General features: G+C 41.6%; 1 protein-coding gene across 1 annotated transcript in view; it reads left to right on the top strand.

Moving 5' to 3' along the window:
* The first annotated feature begins 1,808 nt into the window (after positions 1-1,808).
* The window catches only part of LOC117518164 (probable phospholipid-transporting ATPase VA), a 97,731-nt gene continuing 73,703 nt past the window's right edge, over positions 1,809-25,836 (top strand). Inside the window, exons 1-4 of the mRNA XM_034179223.1 lie at positions 1,809-1,869; positions 20,599-20,702; positions 20,906-21,032; positions 23,432-23,616. Coding sequence (XP_034035114.1) covers positions 1,809-1,869; positions 20,599-20,702; positions 20,906-21,032; positions 23,432-23,616 — 477 coding nt within the window. The remainder of the gene's footprint in view (positions 1,870-20,598; positions 20,703-20,905; positions 21,033-23,431; positions 23,617-25,836) is intronic.

The following is a 25,836-nucleotide window of genomic DNA, read 5'->3' as shown; positions in this document are numbered from 1 at the left end:
CTATTTTAGTCCCGCCATGATCGTGCATGCTGTTTGTCTCCATGACGCTGTTGTTTTGCTGGAAATCACAAGTGGATGACTGTTCAGGTTTTTTTTTTCTCAGTGGAGCTGGTAGGGTTTATTTTTGTTTTACTTCGAGAGTCTGTCTTGACGTGAGACTGTTCTGTAACAGAGCAGCACACACCACACTCGCACGATGTGCACGTGCAAGTTTTTGCACAAATGAACAGTTATCACTTAAAAAAAACAGTCATCATAGCACGATATCACACTTATGTAAACTTTGTAATTAATCTTTGGTTCCGTTTTTAAACGTTAGCAGCATTCAAGTGTGCATTGAGACATTTTCCTCTAAGAAACACTGTCTGAAACATTTGGAAATGTTATGATTTCAGTGTGACATGTCCTTTAAAACATAGAAGAATGGAAATAATGCACCCTGCTATCCAGCCCCAAAATCTCAAAGTGTGTCTTGGTACCTGAAGAATTTTGAATTCCGTTCCGCCATTTTCTTCATAAAAGCCTCTCTGTTCACAGGCAACATCGTTCATAGCCTCTGATCTGATCGATTCCACAGCAGACAGCATTGATCGAGTCGGCTGTGAACCCGCCTAGGCGTGCTCGGAGCCAGCGTGCCTCCTCCCCAGACGGCACGGCGATCGCTGCGCCCTGCATGGGCTGTTGTCCCACCAAGACGAAACAAAAAATGCAGGGATCATCCTCTTATGATCTGGCTTCATGTAACGCACAAACCATGACAAAATGCAATTTTGTCATGGTTTGTGTCATCTGGATGTATACAGGATAAAATAAAGAGCTGAAGTTGTTCATATGACATTTCCCGCAAAAGCAGGTATGCGCGCCAAAGATTCCCACCATGTCTCCCGCTAAAACACCATGGGATGACACTACACTATAGCGGTGCTAGATGGCAGTGTAATGGTGTGGTGCCATTGTTCCATTGTCTGGGGAGAACCCGGTGTGATGCTTTAAGGTGGGGAGTCCGAATGCTGTGCAGCCGACTGTCTCAGCAGCTGGTACACACTGCAGCGTCAGATTCAACATGGCATCAAATTTTCATTTTGAAAAATTGTGATGCATAGTTCTTATAAATATTTCTATGATATACAGTCTCTAAAAGTGTTATTTAACTTTCCCATAATCTTGTCCTAGAAAATGCAAACAAAAAATTACAATATATTGTTATATCAAATTGCAATACTTGTAGAATTGCATTTCATAAGTATCGTCACACATGTCAGATTGATACCCAAGTCTATCCTTTCAAGAGGTAAGTACGTCATCCCTGCCCAAGTGTGTGGCATAGAGTGGTTGCTGCAGTCGCATCTTAAGGCCCCGTCACACTTGGTGCAAATGAATATGAGCCAAGCCGAATCAGCCAGAATGGGGGGGAAAAGCCAAACATCGAGGCACAATCGGGAGAGACAGACATTCGGAGAGCTGTGTACGAATGCCATACAACCACTTAGAATGTGGGCGTGTCCCGCCACGACTGTGTCATGCACAATCGTGTGTATGCGGACAATTGCAAGTCAAATGTTGTCGGACTAGAGTATGACCACTGACCATTCAGTAGGACTCTGTGCCGTCAGAATGACACCACTGTGCGATCGAACTTCAGGAGATGATTTCAGGCTAACTGGAGCTGTGCGTCCTGTTGTCTGGGTGGATTGCGCGACGCGCGTTGCACCGCAGGGTGGCGTGTCACATGGGATGCATATTTTGTGGTGGGCGTGGAATTTGCCGTTGCCAGTTGGCTAATTATAGGATGACACAGATTTCGTCACATGGCGCAGCCTGGCTGGTGTTCGCCCTGTGCCATGAGACGCAGCTGGAGGTCTTCCAAATGTGAGTGTTTATTTATGTTCTGGTGGCTTGCCAACTCACCTAAACTGTTTTGAACATGAGCTAAACATTGGGGTCGGCCACAGCAACTTGTACGACTCTTTGGAGTGCACGCTGAATGTCAGAGGGTTTCAATTGCGCCTTAACTTTGCCCAGATGGAGGGCAAATTTTCATTTGGACGGTATTTGGGCTCATTCGACCTCCAGTGTGACGGGGGTATAAACCAATAGTGACAAAAAATAAATGCTTGTAAAAAGAGCCCAAAATGACTGTTGGGAAAGTGTAGTGACACGGACCCACAACAGGGGGCGTAAATGAACGGACAATGGAAGGAGTCAAATTATAACACTTTACTGTTGTGAATGACACAACCAAACACAGTAGATTTCAGAATGTGCAAAAGTCAATCAATAAATGTGTCGTGTGGGCAGGCTTGACGATAAGAGACGCCCGTCTGGAAACGAACCGGAACCACACGATTTCCACTACCACCGAACCCGAGGAATACTGGAGCCGCCAAATCCCGAAGTCCCCAGGTGGCCACCGTCTCAGCGTGTCGGATCTGGTACTGCTGGCAGAAAGCAAAGACAGTCAAGTGTGGGTGTGTGAACACCCAGCAACAATCCTGGTGGGAATTCCACCTCCACCTCTCACTCAATACTTGCAGCGAGTCCTCAGAGGAAAAAGAGTGCCGTATTGCACAGCCTCCACAAAAGGACCGGAACTCCTGCAAACACTCACAATAAACAGATTCTCAATATTACCACAAAGGCTGAGGATATTACCTCTAGATGAAGATGATATCTCGGCAGTGTGGTGGAGGTGTCTTCCTGCTTTTATTCCAGATGTGAGTTGGTTGATTAGTGACAGCTGTCACGGATGATGGGTGACAGCTGTCATCACGGCTTGTTCCTGAGGCGGCAGCGCCCTCTCGTGCCTGAAGCCTGCACTTCAGGCAGGGCGCCCTCTGGTGGTGGGCTAGCAGTACCTCCTCTTCTGGCGGCCCACACAACGACTTTAGCAAGAAAAACTCAGGATTCTGTCACCATGAATAATAAACAATATTCTAAGATATTTTGCTTGAGTAATGTGTGAGGAGGTGTTTTTGTCTTTGTGGACCACCTCCAGGTTGCCACTGATAAATTTATAGGCTAATGTAACATGCAAGAACATGTTCACGTGCTTGCTTGCTCATTTTGTTTTAACCCTCTGTGAACTCGGTCTCTTATTGTGTGCATTTTAATGTCCTATAGTGAAGCTGTATCAGCTCATTAGTATTCTGGGCACACAAACAGCTGCAGGAGCACTTTTCACTAATACTTTGTTCAGTTATCAGACATCTGTACAGTGGTACTTAGCTTGGACTCTTACCCAACAGGACACCTTTTTGGAAAAATAAAATAAAATGCTACTTTGAAATCCATCCTCAGGGGTGTGATTCTTCCGGATAAATCCGGCTTTGCCGGCCTGAAAATCATGGGGGGAGTCAAGTGCACACAGTCTGCCAGTTATAACCACAAAATTAGGAGCAAAAAACAGAAAGACGAGTGACGGACATCTTGGGAGGAGCTTTTTTTTCAGCGGCTATTCGGAGTGCAGCCGGGCACACTGTGTTGGCTTGCAAACCAACAATGAACTCGAAATAATAAAGAAGTGCAGCCGAGCGGAGCCAGACACCCACAGACCTGTCAGCGAGAGACGGCGGTTGATGTGAACGAGCAGATTCACTCAATCCGAAATTCCTCTCTTTTGAATATATACACGTACACGGTTGCAGCAACGGCGCATCTGCAAATTGATCTGGCATGAGTGAGTAATTGAAAATAAACTGTGACATTAGTGCACCACTGTTTTATTGGCCAACGTTAGCTTAGCCACAGCTGAACAATCAGTGGGTCTGACAATTTACCCAGAGTGACTCCTAATATGAGTAAATTTAGTGCTTTTATTTATTTTTTGGTAGTTTCTTGTGGCATTTTAGAAATGCAAAAATGCACTCCCTCCTCAAAACGTGTCCCTGTGAAGAAATTAAGCGCACCCTGTAGTTGTCGTCTTCTTCTATGGCATTTAATGGCATTTGCTTCCTTATTGTTGCATTGTTGCCACCTTCTGCATTTGTCGGTTATAGCAGTACTACATCTTCTCAATCAGTCCAATGTCTTTCAAGTACAGGGTGTTTCAAAAAAAGTGCCACAAAAATAAATCCAGAGAAAATTTATACACTTTTGGATACTGATATCTGTCGTATGTCATCTTGAAGCATATTTCAGAAAATTTCTATCTCTGGTGTTTCTAATTTCACTTCAGTTTGTAAGAGTTTTGGCATTTAGAAGATGTGCTCAACATGTGCACCGTGGCGGTTCGGACATTCATTCAACCTGACTGCAAGGTTTCCAGTATCAATTTGAAGCTTCTTTACAATCCTCCATATTGTCTTTCTGTCTGGAGCTTTTCTAAGTGCAAAATTACGTTGTTGGGTTTGCATGATCGATTTGATCTCAAAGTACAGTAGAATTCCACCAATTTCCCTTTTTTCTCAATTATAAGCTGCATGCTAATTGGATCAGTCTCAAACTACATCAGAAAAAATACACACACACACACACACACACACACATATATATATATATATATATATATATATATATATATATATATATATATATATATATATATATATATATACGCGTATATATATATATCAGATTTGCGGTTGCAGAATTAGAATTAAATGAACGTATCCCTCCACTTTTTTGGGGACGCAAACATATCCCTCCACTAAAATACTTCCTACAGAAACTTCTTTGACCTATTCTTCTAAATTCTGAGAGCAATTCTTGCCTTTCTCTGGAATATTTATTACAATACATGAGAATATGCTGCACTGTCTCTGGCTGTGGACATTTGAAACATTGTCCATCCTGATGCTTTCCTCAGAGGAAGAGTGTACTGTTAAAGAAAGTATGACCAATTTTCAGTCTAGCAATAGTGATTTAATCCTTTCTTTTCCACACGTTTCTTTGAAAACTACAACCCCTGGCAATAATTATGGAATCACCAGCCTCGGAGGATGTTCATTCAGTTGTTTAATTTTGTAGAAAAAAAAACAGATCACAGACATGACACAAAACTAAAGTCATTTCAAATGGCAACTTTCTGGCTTTAAGAAACACTATAAGAAATCAGGAAAAAAAATTGTGGCAGTCAGTAACGGTTACTTTTTTAGACCACGCAGAGGGAAAAAATATGGAATCACTCAATTCTGAGGAAAAAATTATGGAATCATGAAAAACAAAAGAACGCTCCAACACATCACTAGTATTTTGTTGCACCACCTCTGGCTTTTATAACAGCTTGCAGTCTCTGAGGCATGGACTTAATGAGTGACAAACAGTACTCTTCATCAATCTGGCTCCAACTTTCTCTGATTGCTGTTGCCAGATCAGCTTTGCAGGTTGGAGCCTTGCCATGGACCATTTTCTTCAACTTCCACCAAAGATTTTCAATTGGATTAAGATCTGGACTATTTGCAGGCCATGACATTGACCCTATGTGTCTTTTTGCAAGGAATGTTTACACAGTTTTTGCTCTATGGCAAGATGCATTATCATCTTGAAAAATGATTTCATCATCCCCAAACATCCTTTCAATTGATGGGATAAGAAAAGTGTCCAAAATATCAACGTAAACTTGTGCATTTATTGATGATGTAATGACAGCCATCTCCCCAGTGCCTTTACCTGACATGCAGCCCCATATCATCAATGACTGGAAATTTACATGTTCTCTTCAGGCAGTCATCTTTATAAATCTCATTGGAACGGCACCAAACAAAAGTTCCAGCATCATCACCTTGCCCAATGCAGATTCAAGATTCTTCACTGAATATGACTTTCATCCAGTCATCCACAGTCCACGATTGCTTTTCCTTAGCCCATTGTAACCTTGTTTTTTTCTGTTTAGGCGTTAATGATGGCTTTCATTTAGCTTTTCTGTATGTAAATCCCATTTCCTTTAGGTGGTTTCTTACAGTTCAGTCACAGACATTGACTCCAGTTTCCTCCCATTCGTTCCTCATTTGTTTTGTTGTGCATTTTCGATTTTTGAGACATATTGCTTTAAGTTTTCTGTCTTGACGCTTTGATGTCTTCCTTGGTCTACCAGTATGTTTGCCTTTAACAACGTTCCCACGTTGTTTGTATTTGGTCCAGAGTTTAGACACAGCTGACTGAACAACCAACATCTTTTGCAACATTGCGTGATGATTTACCCTCTTTTAAGAGTTTGATAATCCTCTCCTTTGTTTCAATTGACATCTCTCGTGTTGGAGCCATGATTCATGTCAGTCCACTTGGTGTAACAGCTCTCCAAGGTGTGATCACTCCTTTTTAGATGCAGACTAACGAGCAGATCTGATTTGATGCAGGTGTTAGTTTTTGGGGATGAAAATTTACAGGGTGATTCCATAATTTATTCCTCAGAATTGAGTGAGTCCATATTTTTTTCCATCTGCTTGGTCTAAAAAAGTAACCGTTACTGACTGCCACAATTATTTTTCCTGATTTCTTATAGTGTTTCTTAAAGCCAGAAAGTTGCCATTTGAATGACTTTAGTTTTGTGTCATGTCTGTGATCTGCTTTTTTTCTACAAAATTAAACAACTGAATGAACATCCTCCGAGGCCGGTGATTCCATAATTATTGCCAGGGGTTGTATTTGCTGAATCTGTCACCCTACTAGCTATTGAAAATAAATGCCTACCCCTTAAAGACCTCTTTACTGGCGCATTCATGCCCTTCACATTCCAGGATAAGAATCTAATGGGACTACCCATTATAGTACACTCAGTCAAAAGTGCAACTATGGCCGCACTTTTCCAGCAGTATTACAGTGTGTTTATGGTCCCGTATTGACAAAAAAGGGTGATACAAACATTGGGCCACCTTAAGGGTCAAGGGCATGAAAGAGACACAACACAATTAACCAAATAAAAACAAATAGTATAAGAAAAAACTAATTATAACAAATACATACGGGCCAGTACACCCCCACCCTCTTGGTCCCCTTCACAAATGAAAAGGACTGCAGCTAAATCTGAGTTCCTACCACAGGCTCCAGCTACACTATCCTCATGACTTCATTAAAACAGAACCAAAAAAAAGTTAACCTCAGATGATAAGGGTCTCAATATAAAGAACAAAAACAAATCTTCAAAATTAGCAAAGCGTGTCTTACTAAAGACCCCTGACGCATGCATGACTTTGATCCATGCATGTGCATGCACTCTGCCATGTAAGAGAGTAAAATTCTCTCAAACCCATTGTAAACTGTGCGCGGCTTCATGCACGTGCGCAAAGAACATTTTGAAATGTCAAAAACACAGTGTGAGTGCAAGTTATTGTGTCAGTGCACCGCATCAGAGCACAGCTCATCTCATCATAAACATACTTTTACAGCTGTACACAAGAAGGGGTGAACATGCAAATTGTTTTACCAAGCTGTTACAATATAAAAATGATTAATAATTAACTTTTTAGACTATTCCAAATGCGTTCTCCACCACATTAAGTGCATGTGTGCGAGAGAGACAGAAAAGCTACAGCTGAAGCAGTCCGCTGTGATTCTGGAAGCGATTAGAGGCATTTTCAACAGCCAACTCCGATAGATGTGCACGCAAGTGCGCTGTTTAAAATCGTGCAAGTGTCAGGGCACCTTAAAGTTGTTAATCTAGTGACACATGGTACTAAGCACTGTAAATTACAAAAAAATAGATATATACGTATATTATCATAATAATACAGTCTAAACAACCAGTGTGAACAAAATGTACAAAAGGTTAACCCTTCATACAGTAGGTGTAGTCGAGTGGTGTTGTCCAAACAGGTGAAGAGAGACAGGCATTATACATGGCAGCTCAACACAAACTGGGGTCCTTTAGCACTGAGATCAAATGTCTCCCCCCCATTCTTCAGCAATCAGAGGAACATTTTCGGTAGAAGCAATCTTTAGGGCTGCTGTAGTGTGAATTTGGTTGATTTGTGTACAACTCGATGGCAACACATGGCGGTAGAGTCATATGAGCGCACCACAAAACGTCGCACCAAAGAGCAGGCGTGCATTACGCCAGCGCGATGGTTCATGCACACGACGGTGTCTGTCGAGCAAGAACAGTGTGACCTGCTGCTGCTCGCATTGTATTCCATGGCACGAGCTGCACCACATTGCGCTGCTGATGTGGAGGAAAATGAAATAAAAACCAGCTGTATAATTATACACTCAACAAAATATAAACGCAACACTTTTGGTTTTGCTCCCATTTTGTATGAGATGAACTCAAAGATCTAAAACTTTTTCCACATACACAATATCACCATTTCTCTCAAATATTGTTCACAAACCAGTCTAAATCTGTAATAGTGAGCACTTCTCCTTTGCTGAGATAATCCATCCCACCTCACAGGTGTGCCATATCAAGATGCTGATTAGACACCATGATTAGTGCACAGGTGTGCCTTAGACTGCCCACAATAAAAGGCCACTCTGAAAGGTGCAGTTTTATCACACAGCACAATGCCACAGATGTCGCAAGATTTGAGGGAGCGTGCAATTGGCATGCTGACAGCAGGAATGTCAACCAGAGCTGTTGCTCGTGTATTGAATGTTCATGTCTCTACCATAAGCCATCTCCAAAGTCGTTTCAGAGAATATGGCAGTACATCCAACCAGCCTCACAACCGCAGACCACGTGTAACCACACCAGCCCAGGACCTCCACATCCAGCATGTTCACCTCCAAGATCGTCTGAGACCAGCCACTCGGACAGCTGCTGAAACAATCGGTTTGCATAACCAAAGAATTTCTGCACAAACTGTCAGAAACCGTCTCAGGGAAGCTCATCTGCATGCTAGTCGTCCTCATCGGGGTCTCGACCTGACTCCAGTTCGTCGTCGTAACCGACTTGAGTGGGCAAATGCTCACATTCGCTGGCGTTTGGCACGTTGGAGAGGTGTTCTCTTCACGGATGATGTGAAGGAGATGTGTTGCACTGCATGAGGCAAATGGTGGTCACACCAGATACTGACTGGTATCCCCCCCCAATAAAACAAAACTGCACCTTTCAGAGTGGCCTTTTATTGTGGACAGTCTAAGGCACACCTGTGCACTAATCATGGTGTCTAATCAGCATCTTGATATGGCACACCTGTGAGGTGGGATGGATTATCTCAGCAAAGGAGAAGTGCTCACTATCACAGATTTAGACTGGTTTGTGAACAATATTTGAGGGAAATGGTGATATTGTGTATGTGGAAAAAGTTTTAGATCTTTGAGTTCATCTCATACAAAATGGGAGCAAAACCAAAAGTGTTGCGTTTATATTTTTGTTGAGTATAATTATTGAATATCACTGGGTTGATATAAGCAATACATAAAGGGGGGCACAATACAGAACCCTGCGGTTAAACAACCCCGGTAAAAAAAAAAAAAAAAAATAGCACCACTCACGTGATTTGAACCCACGCGTCCTGATTACCAAACAGAAACTTTACCACTATACTACAATACTACACTACACTGTCTCATTACAGGAGCATGAAATGGCTAAAATCAACAAGCAGACAAATGTATTTTCTAAGAAAGAAGAGCGCTGTGATAACTGACCAAACAGAGTCTGTTACAGTATATTTCTGCTGATATGTGACTGAAAGTGGTGTATTTGTTGTACTGTTGGCCTGTCATATGGTCCTGCGGCACCCTGCAGCTGTCCTGTCAGACAGACGTGACGTTCAGATCACATGCTACATGTCCACATAAACTGATGGTCCGGTCCAGCTGAAACAGCCTGTCAATGTGTGCGCTCTTCAGCCCGTCGCAGAAGCGATATATGTTTTTATGTTTTTCAGTGTGAGTACAGCAAGCGCACACGTGTATGTCCATCAAAACACGATGCATGTTCTGCAGCTCTGATGTCCCGGACCATTGATTTCAACAGCTGCCATGTACCCGTCTGTTCAGAGCACAGACCAAGGTGTCACTCTGTGATCAGATGAGATGCACCTCACCTGCGGGGGTGGGGGGCACACGCAAACCACACGCATGCACGTGTTGAGGGGAGTGGGGGGAGTGTGCGACACACACACACACACACACACACGTGTTGTGGGGGGAGCCCACGGCACACCACATCTCAGCAACTCCACAGTCGTGTGGAACTTAGACAAATTCCACTGCCAGCACGACAATGTTTGTCTGCGGACTGTTGTCGTGCCAAGAGTGCGACTGGCCAAACATTTTCTAAGTGCCAAACGAGCGGTGTTAGATGTTTGTGTGTGTCAGCTGGAATTTGGCCAACACCTGCGATGAGAAGGTTCAATGGGTTCACACAGCGCGCACACTGTCTTTCAGCTGCTGGTGTGCGCAAATACTTGTAGCAACAGGTGTATGAGGCGTTAGAGGCAGGGGCGATTTTTGCGCGGTTTTCACATGATTCCTGCGTCATGTACACTTCAACCAAACTTCGCACTATGTGTGAAGGGGCCCTTATGTTTGATCAACAAAGTTAACACTGAATGATATTACAGAGGACTGACTACAAAAAGTAATTATGAGAGGGCACTGAACACAAAAGAAAGTAGATGTCCACACCAAAAACAAGTGCCATGTCCCTTCTGGAAGGAAACGTATCTGGAGTCTGACCCTAATATTTTGAACTTTTCATATTGGCCATGTACTCTGCAAAATACATGAAACTAGCAAGTGACTGTGAATTGGAGCATTATATTTGTTTATTTGTGAAATGGGTTTATTCCATATGGATTAACCTTGCGGTCTGTCTTCCACCCCCTCCCCCTTCCATTTTTTAAATCAACACTGATAGTCGTTACAAACCTCTCCCATTCTTTTCAGGTTGTGGTATTTGGTGTGAATGCAGCATAAACTGGTTACCGTGTATTTTTGTTTTAATGAATTTAAGCACAGTGTGCAGCAGCTTGCCTTTGTTTCTGCACAGTAAACGTGTTGTGATGTTGTGTGGGTTATCCATTAATTTCACATGGCTGGTTAGTGACAGTAAATGCAGGCAGTTCATCAACCAGGCAGCTTGGCTTTGCAGAAAATGATTTCCAGCTAATTTATCCTCCTACGGTGAGTGTAGACTTGTTAACTGTGTCACATCAATGGAGAAAAGTGTTGTGGTTTTGTTTGTGTATGTTCTTTTTTTATTTCTAGCTGATGTACAGTCCTCGTCTTTGCAGGAATTCCAAGTAACGGTATGATTGATTGTATTGGTTTTTTTTCCTCTCCTTCCCATAATGAGTATGAGACTTTTTGCTTTTAAGCACTGAGGTGTGCTGATTGTTCATCTTTTCAGTGTTGTCCACAGAACATTACTGTTGCTGGCATAATGTACCACTTTCACAAGTTTTTCCACTTAATATTCACAGTGACTCCATCAGGAAAAATCTCGCTCCACTCCTCCTCACTTCAATGTGGTCAAGAAGCTTTAATGGCCATTTGGGTGTGTCACGGCAGAGACAACTAGGTGCTTTGGGCAAAAGCAGCCAATGAGTGTGCAGCAGAAGTTGAGCTTCCTTATAACTTCCATAATGGTGAATGAGGAGATGTTCAGTGTCACTCTGATAATGAGGCGACTGAACCTGGAGCTGTGTCATGACATGAGTGTAGTCTCACACCTTCTGCAGGCTCTGACCTCAAGCCACCTCAGAACTGGATTTTCAAATATCTAAAATCAATATACTCAGTTTCCAGCAAATTTAATTTGATTTTGGTGACATCTGCATTTAGGCTGCAACTAATAATTTCATTATTGACTAATTGTAATTATTTTTTAACACTTTTACAATTCACAATACACACATAACAGAGTGTAACATAACAGAGAAAATAGGTGTAACTCTCATGATGGCTAAGGAAATATAACTCGCATTTGAGAATCACTGGATCTTAAATATAGGTTGTGAAAAAAGTTGCTTTAGTGCCGTTTAAAGCTGGTTTTAAGCAGCTCTCAGAACTGGCTGAGTACAACGCTGAGTTTTCTCGATCAGCGCCTCAGCACAGCTCATGTCTGTCCCAGGGAGAGGTCCACATGCTACTTGGCACAGATCAGCACCAGTTTAAAACCTATTAATATTTTCAGGAGTTTGACCAGACTCCAAGCTGCATTGACCAACTCATGCTTATTTCCAGACGGCCCAATAGAGGCTCAATACAGCTCAGTGTACAGTCTTTATGATAAACACAGAAAGAATTGCTTCAGGGAGTTTTATCTCTCAAGTTCTTGTTTTTGTTTGCAATCTAAATAGTTTTGGTTAATTATTTTAGGCACAAATCTGATTCCATTAGTTTCATAGACATGTTTTCTTTACAAATATTCCAAAATTACACACATTTATTACGGTTTGGATGATACCTAGCACCCAATATGTTATAATAATATACGGGTGCTAATTCAGAATTATCAGGATTCATCAGAAATTCACTTATACAATTTTTTTCTTCTTTTTTTTTTTGCTTGCAACACAAGACCATGAAAAATGTTCAGTAGTGCACTTCTAGAGTCTATGTCATTAGTCATATTTTTTTTTAAATGATGCACATTTTTCTGAAGTTTTTTTTTTTTTGTCTGTTTTCTTTAGGCCATCATACTGCATATTTGGGCATTAAGCTAGTAAAATGTTTGCTGAAGTCAAATGCTGCCTGTCAATGTATGTTTCACAACCTTAGACTTGGCTACATAAAAAAAAAAAAAACAGGGAAAATGGTTTGGCAGTTCACAATGTCTGCCACAGCACATCAGGCAGGAGAACTCTTTTTGATGTCTTTGGCCCATTTACTGTATGAAAATTGGGTGCCGTCTTGCACACAGCCACAGAGCCTGCACTGGTCTGCATAGTACAGTAGTGTTCATAATAATAGTAGTGCTATGTGACTAAAAAGATTAATCCAGGTTTTGAGTATATTTCTTATTGTTACATGGGAAACAAGGTACCAGTAGATTCAGTAGATTCTCACAAATCCAACAAGACCAAGCATTCATGATATGCACACTCTTAAGGCTATGAAATTTGGCTGTTAGTCAAAAAAAGTAGAAAAGGGGGTGTTCACAATAATAGTAGCATCTGCTGTTGACGCTACAAACTCAAAACTATTATGTTCAAACTGCTTTTTTAGCAACCCTGTGAATCACTAAACTAGTATTTAGTTGTATAACCACAGTTTTTCATGATTTCTTCACATCTGCGAGGCATTAATTTTGTTGGTTTGGAACCAAGATTATCAGAATCAGAAGACGTTTATTGCCATTGCCAATGAACAGGATTCACAGACTAGGAATTTGCTTTGATATAATGGTGCAGCATTAAGGAGAAAGCAATATAAAATGCTAAGATAAAATATAAAATATGTGCCAAAATAAGATAAAATATAAGATAAAATATGAAAGGCTGTGTGCAGCAGAAGAACAGAAAAACAGTGCAGTGGGAGGAGTGCAATTAAAAACCAAAGTACATTGTCTAAAGTGACCTGCGATAAAATTATAAAGTGACAGAGTTAAGGTTAAGGTGACTGAGTTATGAGGTGTTCATGAGTCTAACGGCAGAGGGGAAGAAACTGTTCTTATGGCAGGAGGTTCTGGTCCGGATGGACCGTAGCCTCCTGCCCGAGGGGAGTGGTTTGAATAGACTGTGTGCAGGGTGAGAAGGGTCGGCTGTGATCCGACCTGGTCGGCCCAGAGTCCTGGAGACGTGCAGGTCGTGGAGAGATGGAAGGCTACAGCCGATCACCTTCTCAGCAGAGGCCACAATGCGCTGCAGCCTGTGTCTGTCCCTGGCTGTGGCCCCGGTGTACCACACTGTGATGGAGGAGCAGACGATGGACTCGATGATGGCGGTGTAGAACTGCACCATCAGCTGGACAGGCAGCTTGGCCTTGTTCAGCTGCCGCAGGAAGTACATCCTCTGCTGGGCCTTCTTGATGAGGGAGCTGATGGAGCTTGAGGTCCTGGGTGATGGTGGTGCCGAGGAAGCGGTTTTGAGATTTTGCTGAAGATTTTGCTTGTTTACTAGTGTGCTTGGGGTCATTGTCTTGTTGAAACACCCATTCAAGGGCATGTCCTCTTCAGCATAAGGCAACATGACCTCTTCAAGTATTTTGACATATCCAAACTGATCCATGATACCTGGTATGCGATATATAGGCCCAACACCATAGTAGGAGAAACATGCCCATATCATGATGCTTGCACCACCATGCTTCACTGTCTTCACTGTGAACTGTGGCTTGAATTCAGAGTTTGGGGTTCGTCTCACAAACTGTCTGCGGCCCTTGGACCCAAAAAGAACAATTTTACTCTCATCAGTCCACAAAATATTCCTCCATTTCTCTTTAGGCCAGTTGATGTGTTCTTTGGCAAATTGTAACCTCTTCTGCACGTCTTTTATTTAACAGAGGGACTTTGCGGGGGATTCTTGCAAATAAATTAGCTTCACACAGGTGTCTCCTAACTGTCACAGCACTTACAGGTAACTCCAGACTGTCTTTGATCATCCTGGAGCTGATCAGTGGGTGAGCCTTTGCCATTCTGGTTATTCTTCTATCCATTTTGATGGTTGTTTTCCATTTTCTTCCACGCGTCTCTGGTTTATTTGTCCACTTTAAAGCATTGGAGATCATTGCAGATGAACAGACTATAATTTTTTGCACCTGCGTGTAGGTTTTCCCCTCTCCAATCAACTTTTTAATCAAACTGCGCTGTTCTTCTTAGCAATGTCTTGAACATCCCATTTTCCTCAGGCTTTCAAAGAGAAAAGCATGTTCAACAGGTGCTGGCTTCATCCTTAAATAGGGAACACCTGATTCACAGTTGTTTGTTCCACAAAACTGACAAACTCACTGACTGAATGCCACACTACTATTATTGTGAACACCCCTGTTTCTACTTTTTTTTACTAATAGCCCAATTTCATAGCCTTAACAGTGTGCATATCATGAATGCTTGGTCTTGTTGGATTTGTGAGAATCTACTGAATCTACTGGTACCTTGTTTCCCATGTAACAATAAGAAATATGCTCAAAACCTGGATTAATCTTTTTAGTCACATAGCACTACTATTATTCCGAACACTACTGTATCTTCAACTGTGGTGCTTGGCCTGAACTGATGTGGAGTCCTTGCTTCAGTCCAGTCCACATTTTGCTCACATCTACCCTGCACATTTCAGCCATTTCACAAATAAAGATTCACCTTCATTCCTCATTATTGCACTCTCTAGCTGACACATCTTAAAGTGCCAAATCTATGCTTAAATTAGTAATACTAGCCAAATACCCACCTTACACACAGTAACTTTGCTAGGTGAAAATTTAAAAGGCTAAAATCATATATTTCACCATTTCATCATTTACCTGCTATAAGATAGTCACTAGTGCATTGCCTGTGGGGATCAACAAGCTCTAGATTGGGTAGTGTTTATAAAATAGGAAACTGACATTTATCAAGGGTGGTAATAAATTATGCAAAGTTTCTATAATGAGTTGGAATGGTGTGTGAGTCCAGAATGTTTTTAGAACCTTAGACTTCAACAGTTTTTAGAAGAAGAACTCCACCCTTTTATTTCCTGTTAATTATGTAATTTTTTTATGTTAATTTATTGTCTTAATGTATTCATAAATTGTTTAGGTTGTTGTTGTTGTTATCATCAGTATTATTATTTTATTTCATTATTATTTCTATTTTGTCATTTGCTTTTTAAATGGACCACAAAGGAAAAGTGTTTTCACTTTCTTGTGACATCCGTGTATTTTGTAACATATTTACAATTATATTATGCACTTACATTGAACTTACTAAATAAAACCATGCACACACGCTTTTAATATATAAATGATTTACCGCCCCCTGCTGGAATGGCATGTGAGTCCAGAATGTAATTGTCAATATCCATTGTTCAGTGTTGTTAGCTAATATCCGTAGTTTATCCCAAAATATTAGTCCTGTCAATGTTCGGTTCTGGTGGCGTTCATCCTTGACCCAAAATACATAAGGATACCAAATGGCAAATGTCAGCTCTCACCAGTTTGTCCATGATCAGAATTATACTCGCGCGTGCACACACACACAGAGCCTTTTGTTTTTTCTACATTCTGCTGCAAGCAGGTGCTTTTATTTTTACACACCCACAAACAGAGATAGTGGTAGAAGACATCAAACTTACTACCCTTCTCACTCATCGTAATGGCAACATGCCACTTAACTAAACCAGTTGAGCTACAAAAATGCAATAAATCAATAACAGTAATAACCCTGTTAAACTAACATGAACCACAATAACAACATTTAAAATCCTAAACCCCGAACTCCCATGGTGCTTTGCAACAAATTGTCCATTGTTCACTGTTGTTAGATATCACTAATTTCTCCAAAAATATTAGTCCTATCAACTTTCCGTTTTCACAGCATTCATCCTTGACCCAAAATACATAAGCATACCAAATGGCAAACGTCAGCTCTCCCCAGTTTCTCCGTGATGGAAGCCATACGCACGCATGCACACAGAGGCCAGTTGGCTATTATAATATAGATGATGATGATGGGGACAAAGAGTTTTGCCATTTCAGAATCACACTGGTCACTGATGTTTATGCAGCAATGCAACTCTCCTATCACAGAACCTCCGAGTACACAACATTGGTGATAAGTTTGCTTTTCGTTTTTATGGTTCGTCGCAAAGATTTTTAAACACTCAACGGCCTGGCTGAATGGCCCGTTCGCTTTGAGAAATACTGTGTCACTTTGTTCTACATCTCATTTCTAAATATTCTGTTCCAAAATAACAACTCTGCACTCCTTATCACAAACTGCAATTTTAAGCGTCTTGGCTGTGACCAGCAGTTATGTGACAAAAATTCAGCAAATCAGCTGATTTTTCCAAGATTGAATTGAGATCAGAGAAGGAAAAAAAAAAAGGAAAGCTATGGTGAGAGAGAATGTGGAGAGTATATATGTGGCTGGTTCTTCAACTACACGCATTTAACGTTCCAGCAGTGAAATTTCAGATTTATTTTAAAATTTGTCACAATTTGTCATAGCATAATATATATAATATAGTATAATGCTGACACTGCACGTGTGCCATTTTTGTCCATTTCTCACCAGAATTTTTCCAAGTTACACTCCAGATTTTTCCTGTTTATGCAGCTTAAATGTGTCCAACTTTTCAAATTAGACATGTTTATATTTTAATGGACAACCAGTGTTATTTTCAAATAGACCGAATCTACTGGAATGAAAACTTGTTTCTGGGAGGATTCTAGCGTTGATCCGATTGCCTTTCTGTTTGATAAGCATGAAGTGATAAAACAGATAGTGTTCAGAAATGCCACGGCGAAAGTTCAAAAACACATTTCACATTGCATAAATACACAGCAACTGATTTTATTTCTCGGGCTGTTGTATGCACGTTTAATTTGTCAAATGTTTCCAAATCATGTCAACACATTGAACATGAATGCTGTTATACGTGGATTTTCCCTTTGCATGGGTTGGAAAACTAAACATTACACACAGTGCCACCTACATTTGTAAGGTCATCTGGTCTTTCCTTTTTGCTAAAGCTTATAGTTAGGGCTGGATCAGGTGACCCTGAACCATCCCTTAGTTATGCTGCTATAGACGTAGACTGCTGTGGGGTTCCCACGATGCACTGTTTCTTTCTCTTTTGCTCTGTATGCACCACTCTGCATTTAACCATTAGTGATCGATCTCTGCTCCCCTCCACAGCATGTCTTTTTCCTGGTTCTCTCCCTCAGCCCCAACCAGTCCCAGCAGAAGACTGCCCCTCCCTGAGCCTGGTTCTGCTGGAGGTTTCTTCCTGTTAAAAGGGAGTTTTTCCTTCCCACTGTAGCCAAGTGCTTGCTCACAGGGGGTCGTTTTGACCGTTGGGGTTTTACATAATTATTGTATGGCCTTGCCTTACAATATAAGGCGCCTTGGGGCAACTGTTTGTTGTGATTTGGCGCTATATAAAAAAAAAAAAAATTTGATTGATTGATTGATTGGTCTTAGAAGCTGTTTGTTAAAAAGGAAAAATTCATGCTGTCCTTGGAAACCTTCACAGCCAAAGAGGAAAGTGTGTGTCTAATAAACAGAAAAGAGCAGACAGTCTGTGCAGAGTCTAAAAGAAGGCTGCCTTTGTTAATGATTTATCTTGGTAAAGCATGTTTGTAGATTGAATTAGGTTTTTTGTATTCGGTAAATATAAATTGGTGCGTTATATATAAATATAAATAAGGTGCATTTACACATGAGCAAGACGCGTTACGAATGTCATTTTTGTGTCATTGGTGACATTCCTGACATTCTTAACGTGACTTAACGCATCTGAATAGGTTTCTTAATAGTGCGTGATATTCTTGATATTCGTGGAGCATGTTTTTGGCTGATAAAAAGTCTTCCACGAATGTCACACACCGCCCTCATTTCGTCTCACGTCGTGGAGGTCGCAACTGAGCGTGTTGATCCGTCTTGATGAGTATTGATCCTTAATAGAACGTGACAACGTTCGTAGTGGTTCCTGTGATGGTTCTTGGAGCCCAAACTGTCGCGCGTTATTATGAAGTGACACAGAAACTGTCAAGTTTTGACACGACTTGTAACACAGCGTCACATTTCACTGCGCGCCACAACAAATCAGTTTTCTGTCACGTGTGCACAATTAAACTCGGCTCCACGGCGTTCAGTTTGATGCAGGATGCCGAAGAGGAACAGTGACGTGAAGTCAGCCAAGTGTCGTTCCACAGTTCCTGCTGAAGCTCCTCAGGACGCTCCTGCAGGTGTTCCACCTGCTGTTGTAACTGATGAGCGGGAGAACGAGTCTGAACCAGAGGAACCAGAGGAGCGAGAGGAGCCTCACGTGCAGCCAGACATCTCTGCACCTCCTCCAGTCCGGTGGAGGAAGAAGCGTGCGCACAATTAAACCCTGCTGCACCGCATTCAGTTTGATTGTTGACACCAAGTCGTCTAAAAGTCTCATTTCAGTGCTCTTCAGCGCGCTCCTGCATGTGTTCCACCTGCTGCATGTGCCTGATGTTTGGGAAAACACGCGAGACGAGAGCCGCATGAAGCCACACATCTGGCTCTGTCCTCCTCCTCTCTGCGCCACTCCATGGCACAGAGCCCAACTATGCATGCAGTCACAAAGTTCTTCTGAAAAACTGGAGCGATCTGAATTCGGTTGGGTGAATATGGGTGTGTGTGTGTCTGTGTGTGGAGACAATTCACCTCGTCCACAACGTGACAGAACTTAACGATGCGCTGTTGCGCGCAACAACGCGGAACACTATTCTTGACCGTGCGTAATGGTTCTTGATAATTCTCCAGCAACACGTGCCATTAATCGTAACGTGTGGTAACAGGTTGCAGCAGTTCCTGAGGACACCTGACACCTCTGCCCTGAATAATCACATTTATGATCAGCGGCCAAGAATGTGTACTTCGTGGCATTCGTGACTTTTCGTCGTTATGTGTAAACGCAGCATTAAGCTAAACGTAGGATGTGAACATCGCAAATCTTTAGAGCTGTAAAGTTTTTAAAAGAATTGTCTGTCATGGGCCGATGTCGTTCAGAGAGAAGATGGTGAGAAAAACTGTTTGAAAAAAGTCTGATAAGGACAAGAATCTGTGGAATTGTTGCTGGCTTCATGAACACATGAAACGAGAAAAGTGATCTGTGCTCTCAGGAAACACGGTAAGAATTTTTCTCTTTCCAGAAAATAAACATTGTGCTGTTCAAACAGGATTTTAGACAATATTATGTGACTTTTTCATTTATCTAGACTTTCTTTCATTGGAAAAAAAACTGGCTTTGAATGGATTTAAGAATATAATTGAGTTTTTATAAATGTAGACTTTTTTCATGGGAAAAAGACTGTGGCGTTGAGTGGATTTACAGGATTTTACACAAGAATATGTTGCTTTTTTATTATAACGTATGTTATTGATATTTTACCCTGATTTTAAAAATATTCTAGAAGTTTTAGCTGTGGTTTTTGAAATGTTTTAACAGTCTTTTCAGTCTTCATGAATTTCATGTAGTTTAATTGTTCTGAGTTAATGCATAATTTGGTTTACAATTAAAAGGAAAATCATTCCAGGTCCTACTTCCACATCATATTCTCTTATTTCAACATGATCATTGACGGGTCAAATGAAAGGTTGCATACAGGGTCATTTAAATGTGCACTAATTTTGAGATTTTTTTTTTTTTGTTCCAGGAGATGCTGAAAATGTATCATTAGATAAAAAATTAATTTGGTTTCTGGGATCCCACGGGGACTCCTGGGAGCCTATGTCCCCCAGACCCCTGCAAATTTTCCTCGGATTTCACAGTTTTCATTTCATGCCCTGGCCATAACATATCTCTAATAACATGGAAATAGTCAGGCAGTGTAAAATTACGAAGTGTTGTTTAAAGTCTTTCCTCAGTGTAAAGCAAGGAAAAGCTTCTTGTCACACTGTTGCCCACATGAAGCTGGATGACTGATGTGAAGATAGTGAGGCGTAGTGTTCATGGTTAATTTGGGTGCGAAGAACAGATGGTGTCCATGTGCATCTTGGAAGAAGCCTACTCTGACAGTCTGGAGCCACTTTGTTAATCCTCTTATGCCAGGTCCCTGAATACAAGGATGTTTAATCTTGGGTCTTTTTCCTTTTATAATAAGGTAACTCCAAAGGAAAACGTCAGAAAAAGATTGTGTACAAGACCCAGAACTACCTGAACCGCTACGCTGCAGATGGTCTCCGCACGCTGTGCATTGCCAAAAAGGTAAAAAGTGCTCAACAGCTGTGTTGCTTGTTAAAGCTTTCACCCCAATAATGTGTGATAAAACACATCAAGGTCTCACATTTGTTCCTTAATCCGTCTGTACAAAACAGAGGTTCTTCACTTTAAAATGTGTGATGTTTTAAGTCAGTTGCATGTATGTAAGTATATGTGTGAGCTTGTATGTGACTTTCCTTTTCTGTCAGATTCTGAGCAAAGAGGAATATGCCTGCTGGGTACAGCACCACCTGGAGGCTGAGACAGCCATTCAAGGAAGAGAGGAGCTTCTGTTTGAGTCAGCCCTCCGACTAGAGACAAACCTCCAGCTTTTGGGTAATTTTTAAAATGTTTTTGTTTTCGGATACAGAAAAGAAGCTATGTTAATAAGATTATAAATTAATCATTTTAATTTATAGAATGTTGTCATTTGTTGATCTAGGAAGCTTTGAAATTCGACAGTGAAGTGTGAATCAACTTTTTAAAATCGAAAAATTGCTTAAAGGTTTAAAAACAAAAGTCATAAAAATAGTTTTCTTCAGCACCACTATAATTTTGTTCCTTAGTATTCATATCAAGTATTCAGTCATATAAGACTAATGTGATCACAGTTCACCTTATCTGGAAAAAAAAATCGAATTTTAACCCATGTGGGTTAAAATAAAGTAGCAGCACTTCATAATGCGTTTTCTGTGTTGATATCATAAATGATGTGGAATACAGTGTATTCAGACACTCGCTATGCTGCATATGCTAAGTGTTAGCATCATGGAGCTGAAACGTGCAACAGACCTTTTGTTGTGACTAAATTGGCAAAAAAAAAAAAGTATAAAATGGGAACTGAAAAATGGGAATGGACAGACCCATTAAACCTATGACCAGAGATCCCTTTAGAAAGAATTTGGGTCAGATTTCAACAGATATTTTGCTGAATATGCCTTGCTCTGTCCACGATTAATTAACCCCTTCGAAGCCTGTATATCCCATCGATGGGAAATTTCACTTTTTATTTGTAAGATACTGACAAGCCGAAATGAGGCGGGTGGTAGGGGGTTAACTAAGGCAGGTGTGCTCAGCCAATCGCAACAAAACTCCAGACTTGATGAAGCTGTGATTGTACCAGATACAGTGGGGTAAAAAAGTATTTAGTCAGTCCCTGATTGTGCAAGTTCTCCTACTTAGAAAGATGAGAGAGGTCTGTAATTTTCATTATAGGTACACTTCAACTATGAGAGACAATATTAGAAAAATAAATCCAGGAAATCACATTGTAGGAATTTTAAAGACTTTATTTGTAAATTATGGTGGAAAATAAGTACTTGGTCAATAACAAAAGTTCAACTCAATACTTTGTAACATAATCTCTGTTGGCAATGAAAGAGGTCAAACGTTTCCTGTAAGTCTTCACCAGGTTTGCACACACTGTAGCTGGTATTTTGGCCCATTCCTCCATGCAGATCTCCTCTAGAGCAGTGATGTTTTGGGGCTGTCACTGGGAAGCAACTCCCTCCACAGATTTTCTGGAGACTGGCTTGGCCACTCCAGGACCTTGAAATGCTTTTTACAGAGCCACTCCTTCGTTGCCCGAGCGGTGTGTTTGGGATCATTGTCATACTGGAAGACCCAGCCACGTTGCATCTTCAATGCTCTCACTGTTGGAAGGAGATTTTGGCTTAAAATCTCATAATACATGGCCCCGTACATTCTTCCCTTAACACGGATCAGTCGTCCTGTCCCTTTTGGAGATAAACAGCCCCAAAGCATGATGTTTCCACCCTGATGCTTCACAGTAGATATGGTGTTCTTGGGATGCAACTCAGCATTCGTATTCCTGCAAACATGACTAGTTGAGTTTTTACTAAAAAGTTCTATTTTGGTTTCATCTGACCACATGATATTCTCCCAATCCTCTTCTGGATCATCCACATGCTCTCTAGCAAACTTCAGACGGGCCTGGACATGTACTGGCTTAAGCAGGGGGACACGCATGGCACGGCAGGATTTGAGTCCCTCGCTGTGTAGTGTGTAGCCTTTGTTACTTTGGTCCCAGCTCTCTGCAGGTCATTCATCAGGTCCCTCCGTGTAGTTCTGGGATTTTTGCTTACCGTTCTCATGGTCATTTTGACCCCACGGGATGACATCTTGCGTGGAGCCCCAGATCGAGGGAGATTATTCATGTAAATGTGTAAATTGAGATTGGAATAAGATTGTAAATGCATAGACAGTTCCTTAAAAACACATAAATATATTTAAAATGTGTTTAACGTGTTAAAAAATAAAAAGAAACACACGAAGATGTTGAAATTGTGTGTGTGTGTGTGTGTGTGTGTGTGTGTGTGTGTGTGTGTGTGTGTGTGTGTGTGTGTGTGTGTTGGGGGGGGAGCTATTCATTTGTTCTCTGCGGTCCCCCTCAGAGCTCACTCTCCCACACTTTCAAAAGACCCCTGTTTTAGATCTTTGAGTTCAGCTCAAGAAAAATGGGAGCAAAAACTAAAGTGTTGCATTTATATTTTTGTTCAGTTGTTCAGTGTAGCTGCTTGTGAAACCGTGCTGTCAATCTCTGGGTCCTGGTGGCCCCTAACACCACTGTTCCTTGTATGAAATGCTTTAAGGCACAGATTGGAATAATGTTTGTGGGACTATGTTCTTTTTTTCCAGTCATGGTTAATCAGAAACTGGATTGTGTTTCCATCCATTCTAATCCATTTTGGACCTGGGTGCATCTTTGCCTGCAGGAGCCACAGGCATTGAAGACCGGCTGCAGGATGGTGTGCCTGAAACCATCGCCTCTCTGCGGAAGGCAGGCCTGCAGATATGGGTGCTGACCGGGGACAAACAGGAGACGGCCATCAATATCGCATATGCTTGCAAGCTGCTGGACCCCGAGGAGGAGATCCCGACACTGAATGCTGATTCTCAGGTGATCCATATCAGCCAGCATTCCACATGTCATTCAAGTAATAAAACCCGTAAGGCAAATTTTCTACTTTAAGCAATTGTCATTCTTGACACTGACATAATTTTGAGTGTGCTGACAATATTCACTTACTAGCAACTACGATGCTCCTCAGGCGTTTGCTGTAGTTCAAGGACTTATAGGGAGGTGAAGGTATAGAGCAGTGGTTCAGAAACTTCTCTTTCTGCAGAGACCCCCCTTTTGTTGATAAGAATTACCCCCCCACTCCACTCTGACACACCCGGACAAGTCTTTTGCTTCCAAACTCTAGAGAAATTTATTTTAAACATTGTAATTTACAGAAACTCGAACACATATCCCCTTCATAGTGGAGTTATTGAAGTCACATGCATCATGTGCCTTGAATGTTTTTTGTTTAACTGTCTCATTGAGGAATGCTTACGTGACTTACGTGACGGCACAGTTTTGATAAATGCTGCTCTCTGTCAAAGTGGACCCTCTGTTTTAGTTTGTCATGCTGCTATCAGCACAACTACTATAACCCCCAGTTAAACATCATTTTTACTCAAACATTTCCTCAGATCCAGAGGATGATGCAAGTGCACTTTTACAGTTGCTTTCCATGCTGAAAACTTCCTTTTCCAATGCTTTCTTCATCACCAGTAGCTTAAACAACACTCTGCAGTAGGGAATGTTCATGCACTTTGATGTGAAAGCTAAAACCTGGAGATGATGTTCTCACTTTTTATTTCTGCTGGGTAATGCACCATTCGACCTGTCTGTATCGAGCATAAATACCCAAATTTGATCATTTCCAACAAACTTGATAGCAATACATAATAGTGATTGTATTATCACCCAGCTGTAGGTGACTCCTCCACCATGATTTATTATGTTTCACTGCATTTTTGTTTATAAGAACTGCTTTTAAGATGAATTTAGATATACGAGGGCTGTCCATAAAGTATAGGTCCTTTTTATTTTTTTCAAAAACTATATGGATTTCATTCATATGTTTTTACGTCAGACATGCATGAACCCTCGTGCGCATGCGTGAGTTTTTCCACGCCTGTCGGTGACGTCTTTCGCCTGTGAGCACTCCTTGTGGGAGGAGTCGTCCAGCCCCTTGTCGGAATTCCTTTGTCTGAGAAGTTGCTGAGAGACTGGCGCTTTGTTTGATCAAAATTTTTTCTAAACCTGTGAGACACATCGAAGTGGACATGGTTCGAAAAATTAAGCTGGTTTTCAGTGAAAATTTTAACGGCTGATGAGAGATTTTGAGGTGACACTGTCGCTTTAACGACTTCCCACAGTGCGAGACGTCGCGCTGCGCTCTCAGGCGGTGTCATCAGCCTGTTTCAAGCTGAAAACCTCCACATTTCAGGCTCTATTGATCCAGGACGTCGTGAGAGAACAGAGAAGTTTCAGAAGAAGTCTGTTTCAGCATTTTATCCGGATATTCCACTGTTAAAGGAGATTTTTTAATGAAAGACGTGCGGACAGGTCCGTGCGTCGGGACGCAGCCGGCGCGGAGCGGCGGCACAGGAAAAACACCTCCGTGTTGATAACCATTTGTAAAATCCAGGCGGCTTTTGATGGCTTTCAGTGGAGTGAGTATATGAGAAATTGTTTAACAGCTGGACATGTTCCAACTTGTCCTTAAGGCTTCCAATGGAGGTGTTTTTCCTGTGGCGGAGCGTCGCGGCGGCTGCGAGCCGATGCGCGGACCCGTCCGCACGTCTTTCATTAAAAAAATCTCCTTTAACAGTGGAATATCCAGATAAAATGCTGAAACCGACTTCTTCTGAAACTTCTCTGTTCTCTCACGACGTCCTGGATCAATAGAGCCTGAAATGTGGAGGTTTTCAGCTTGAAACAGGCTGATGACGCCGCCTGAGAGCGCTGCACGACGTCTCGCACTGTGGGAAGTCCTTAAAGCGACAGTATCACCTCAAAATCTCTCATCAGCCGTTAAAATTTTCACTGAAAACCAGCTTAATTTTTCGAACCATGTCCACTTCGATGTGTCTCACAGGTTTAGAAAAAATTTTGATCAAACAAAGCGCCAGTCTCTCAGCAACTTCTCAGACAAAGGAATTCCGACGAGGGGCTGGACGACTCCTCCCACAAGGAGTGCTCACAGGCGAATGACGTCACCGACAGGCGTGGAAAAACTCACGCATGCGCACGAGGGTTCAAGCATGTCTGACGTAAAAACATATG

The sequence above is a fragment of the Thalassophryne amazonica genome, chromosome 10 (genome assembly GCF_902500255.1).
Source record: "Thalassophryne amazonica chromosome 10, fThaAma1.1, whole genome shotgun sequence".
NCBI classification, from domain to species: Eukaryota; Metazoa; Chordata; class Actinopteri; order Batrachoidiformes; family Batrachoididae; genus Thalassophryne; species Thalassophryne amazonica.
The sequence above is the reverse complement of the archived record's forward strand: the minus strand, read 5'-3'. Positions and strand labels throughout refer to the sequence as shown.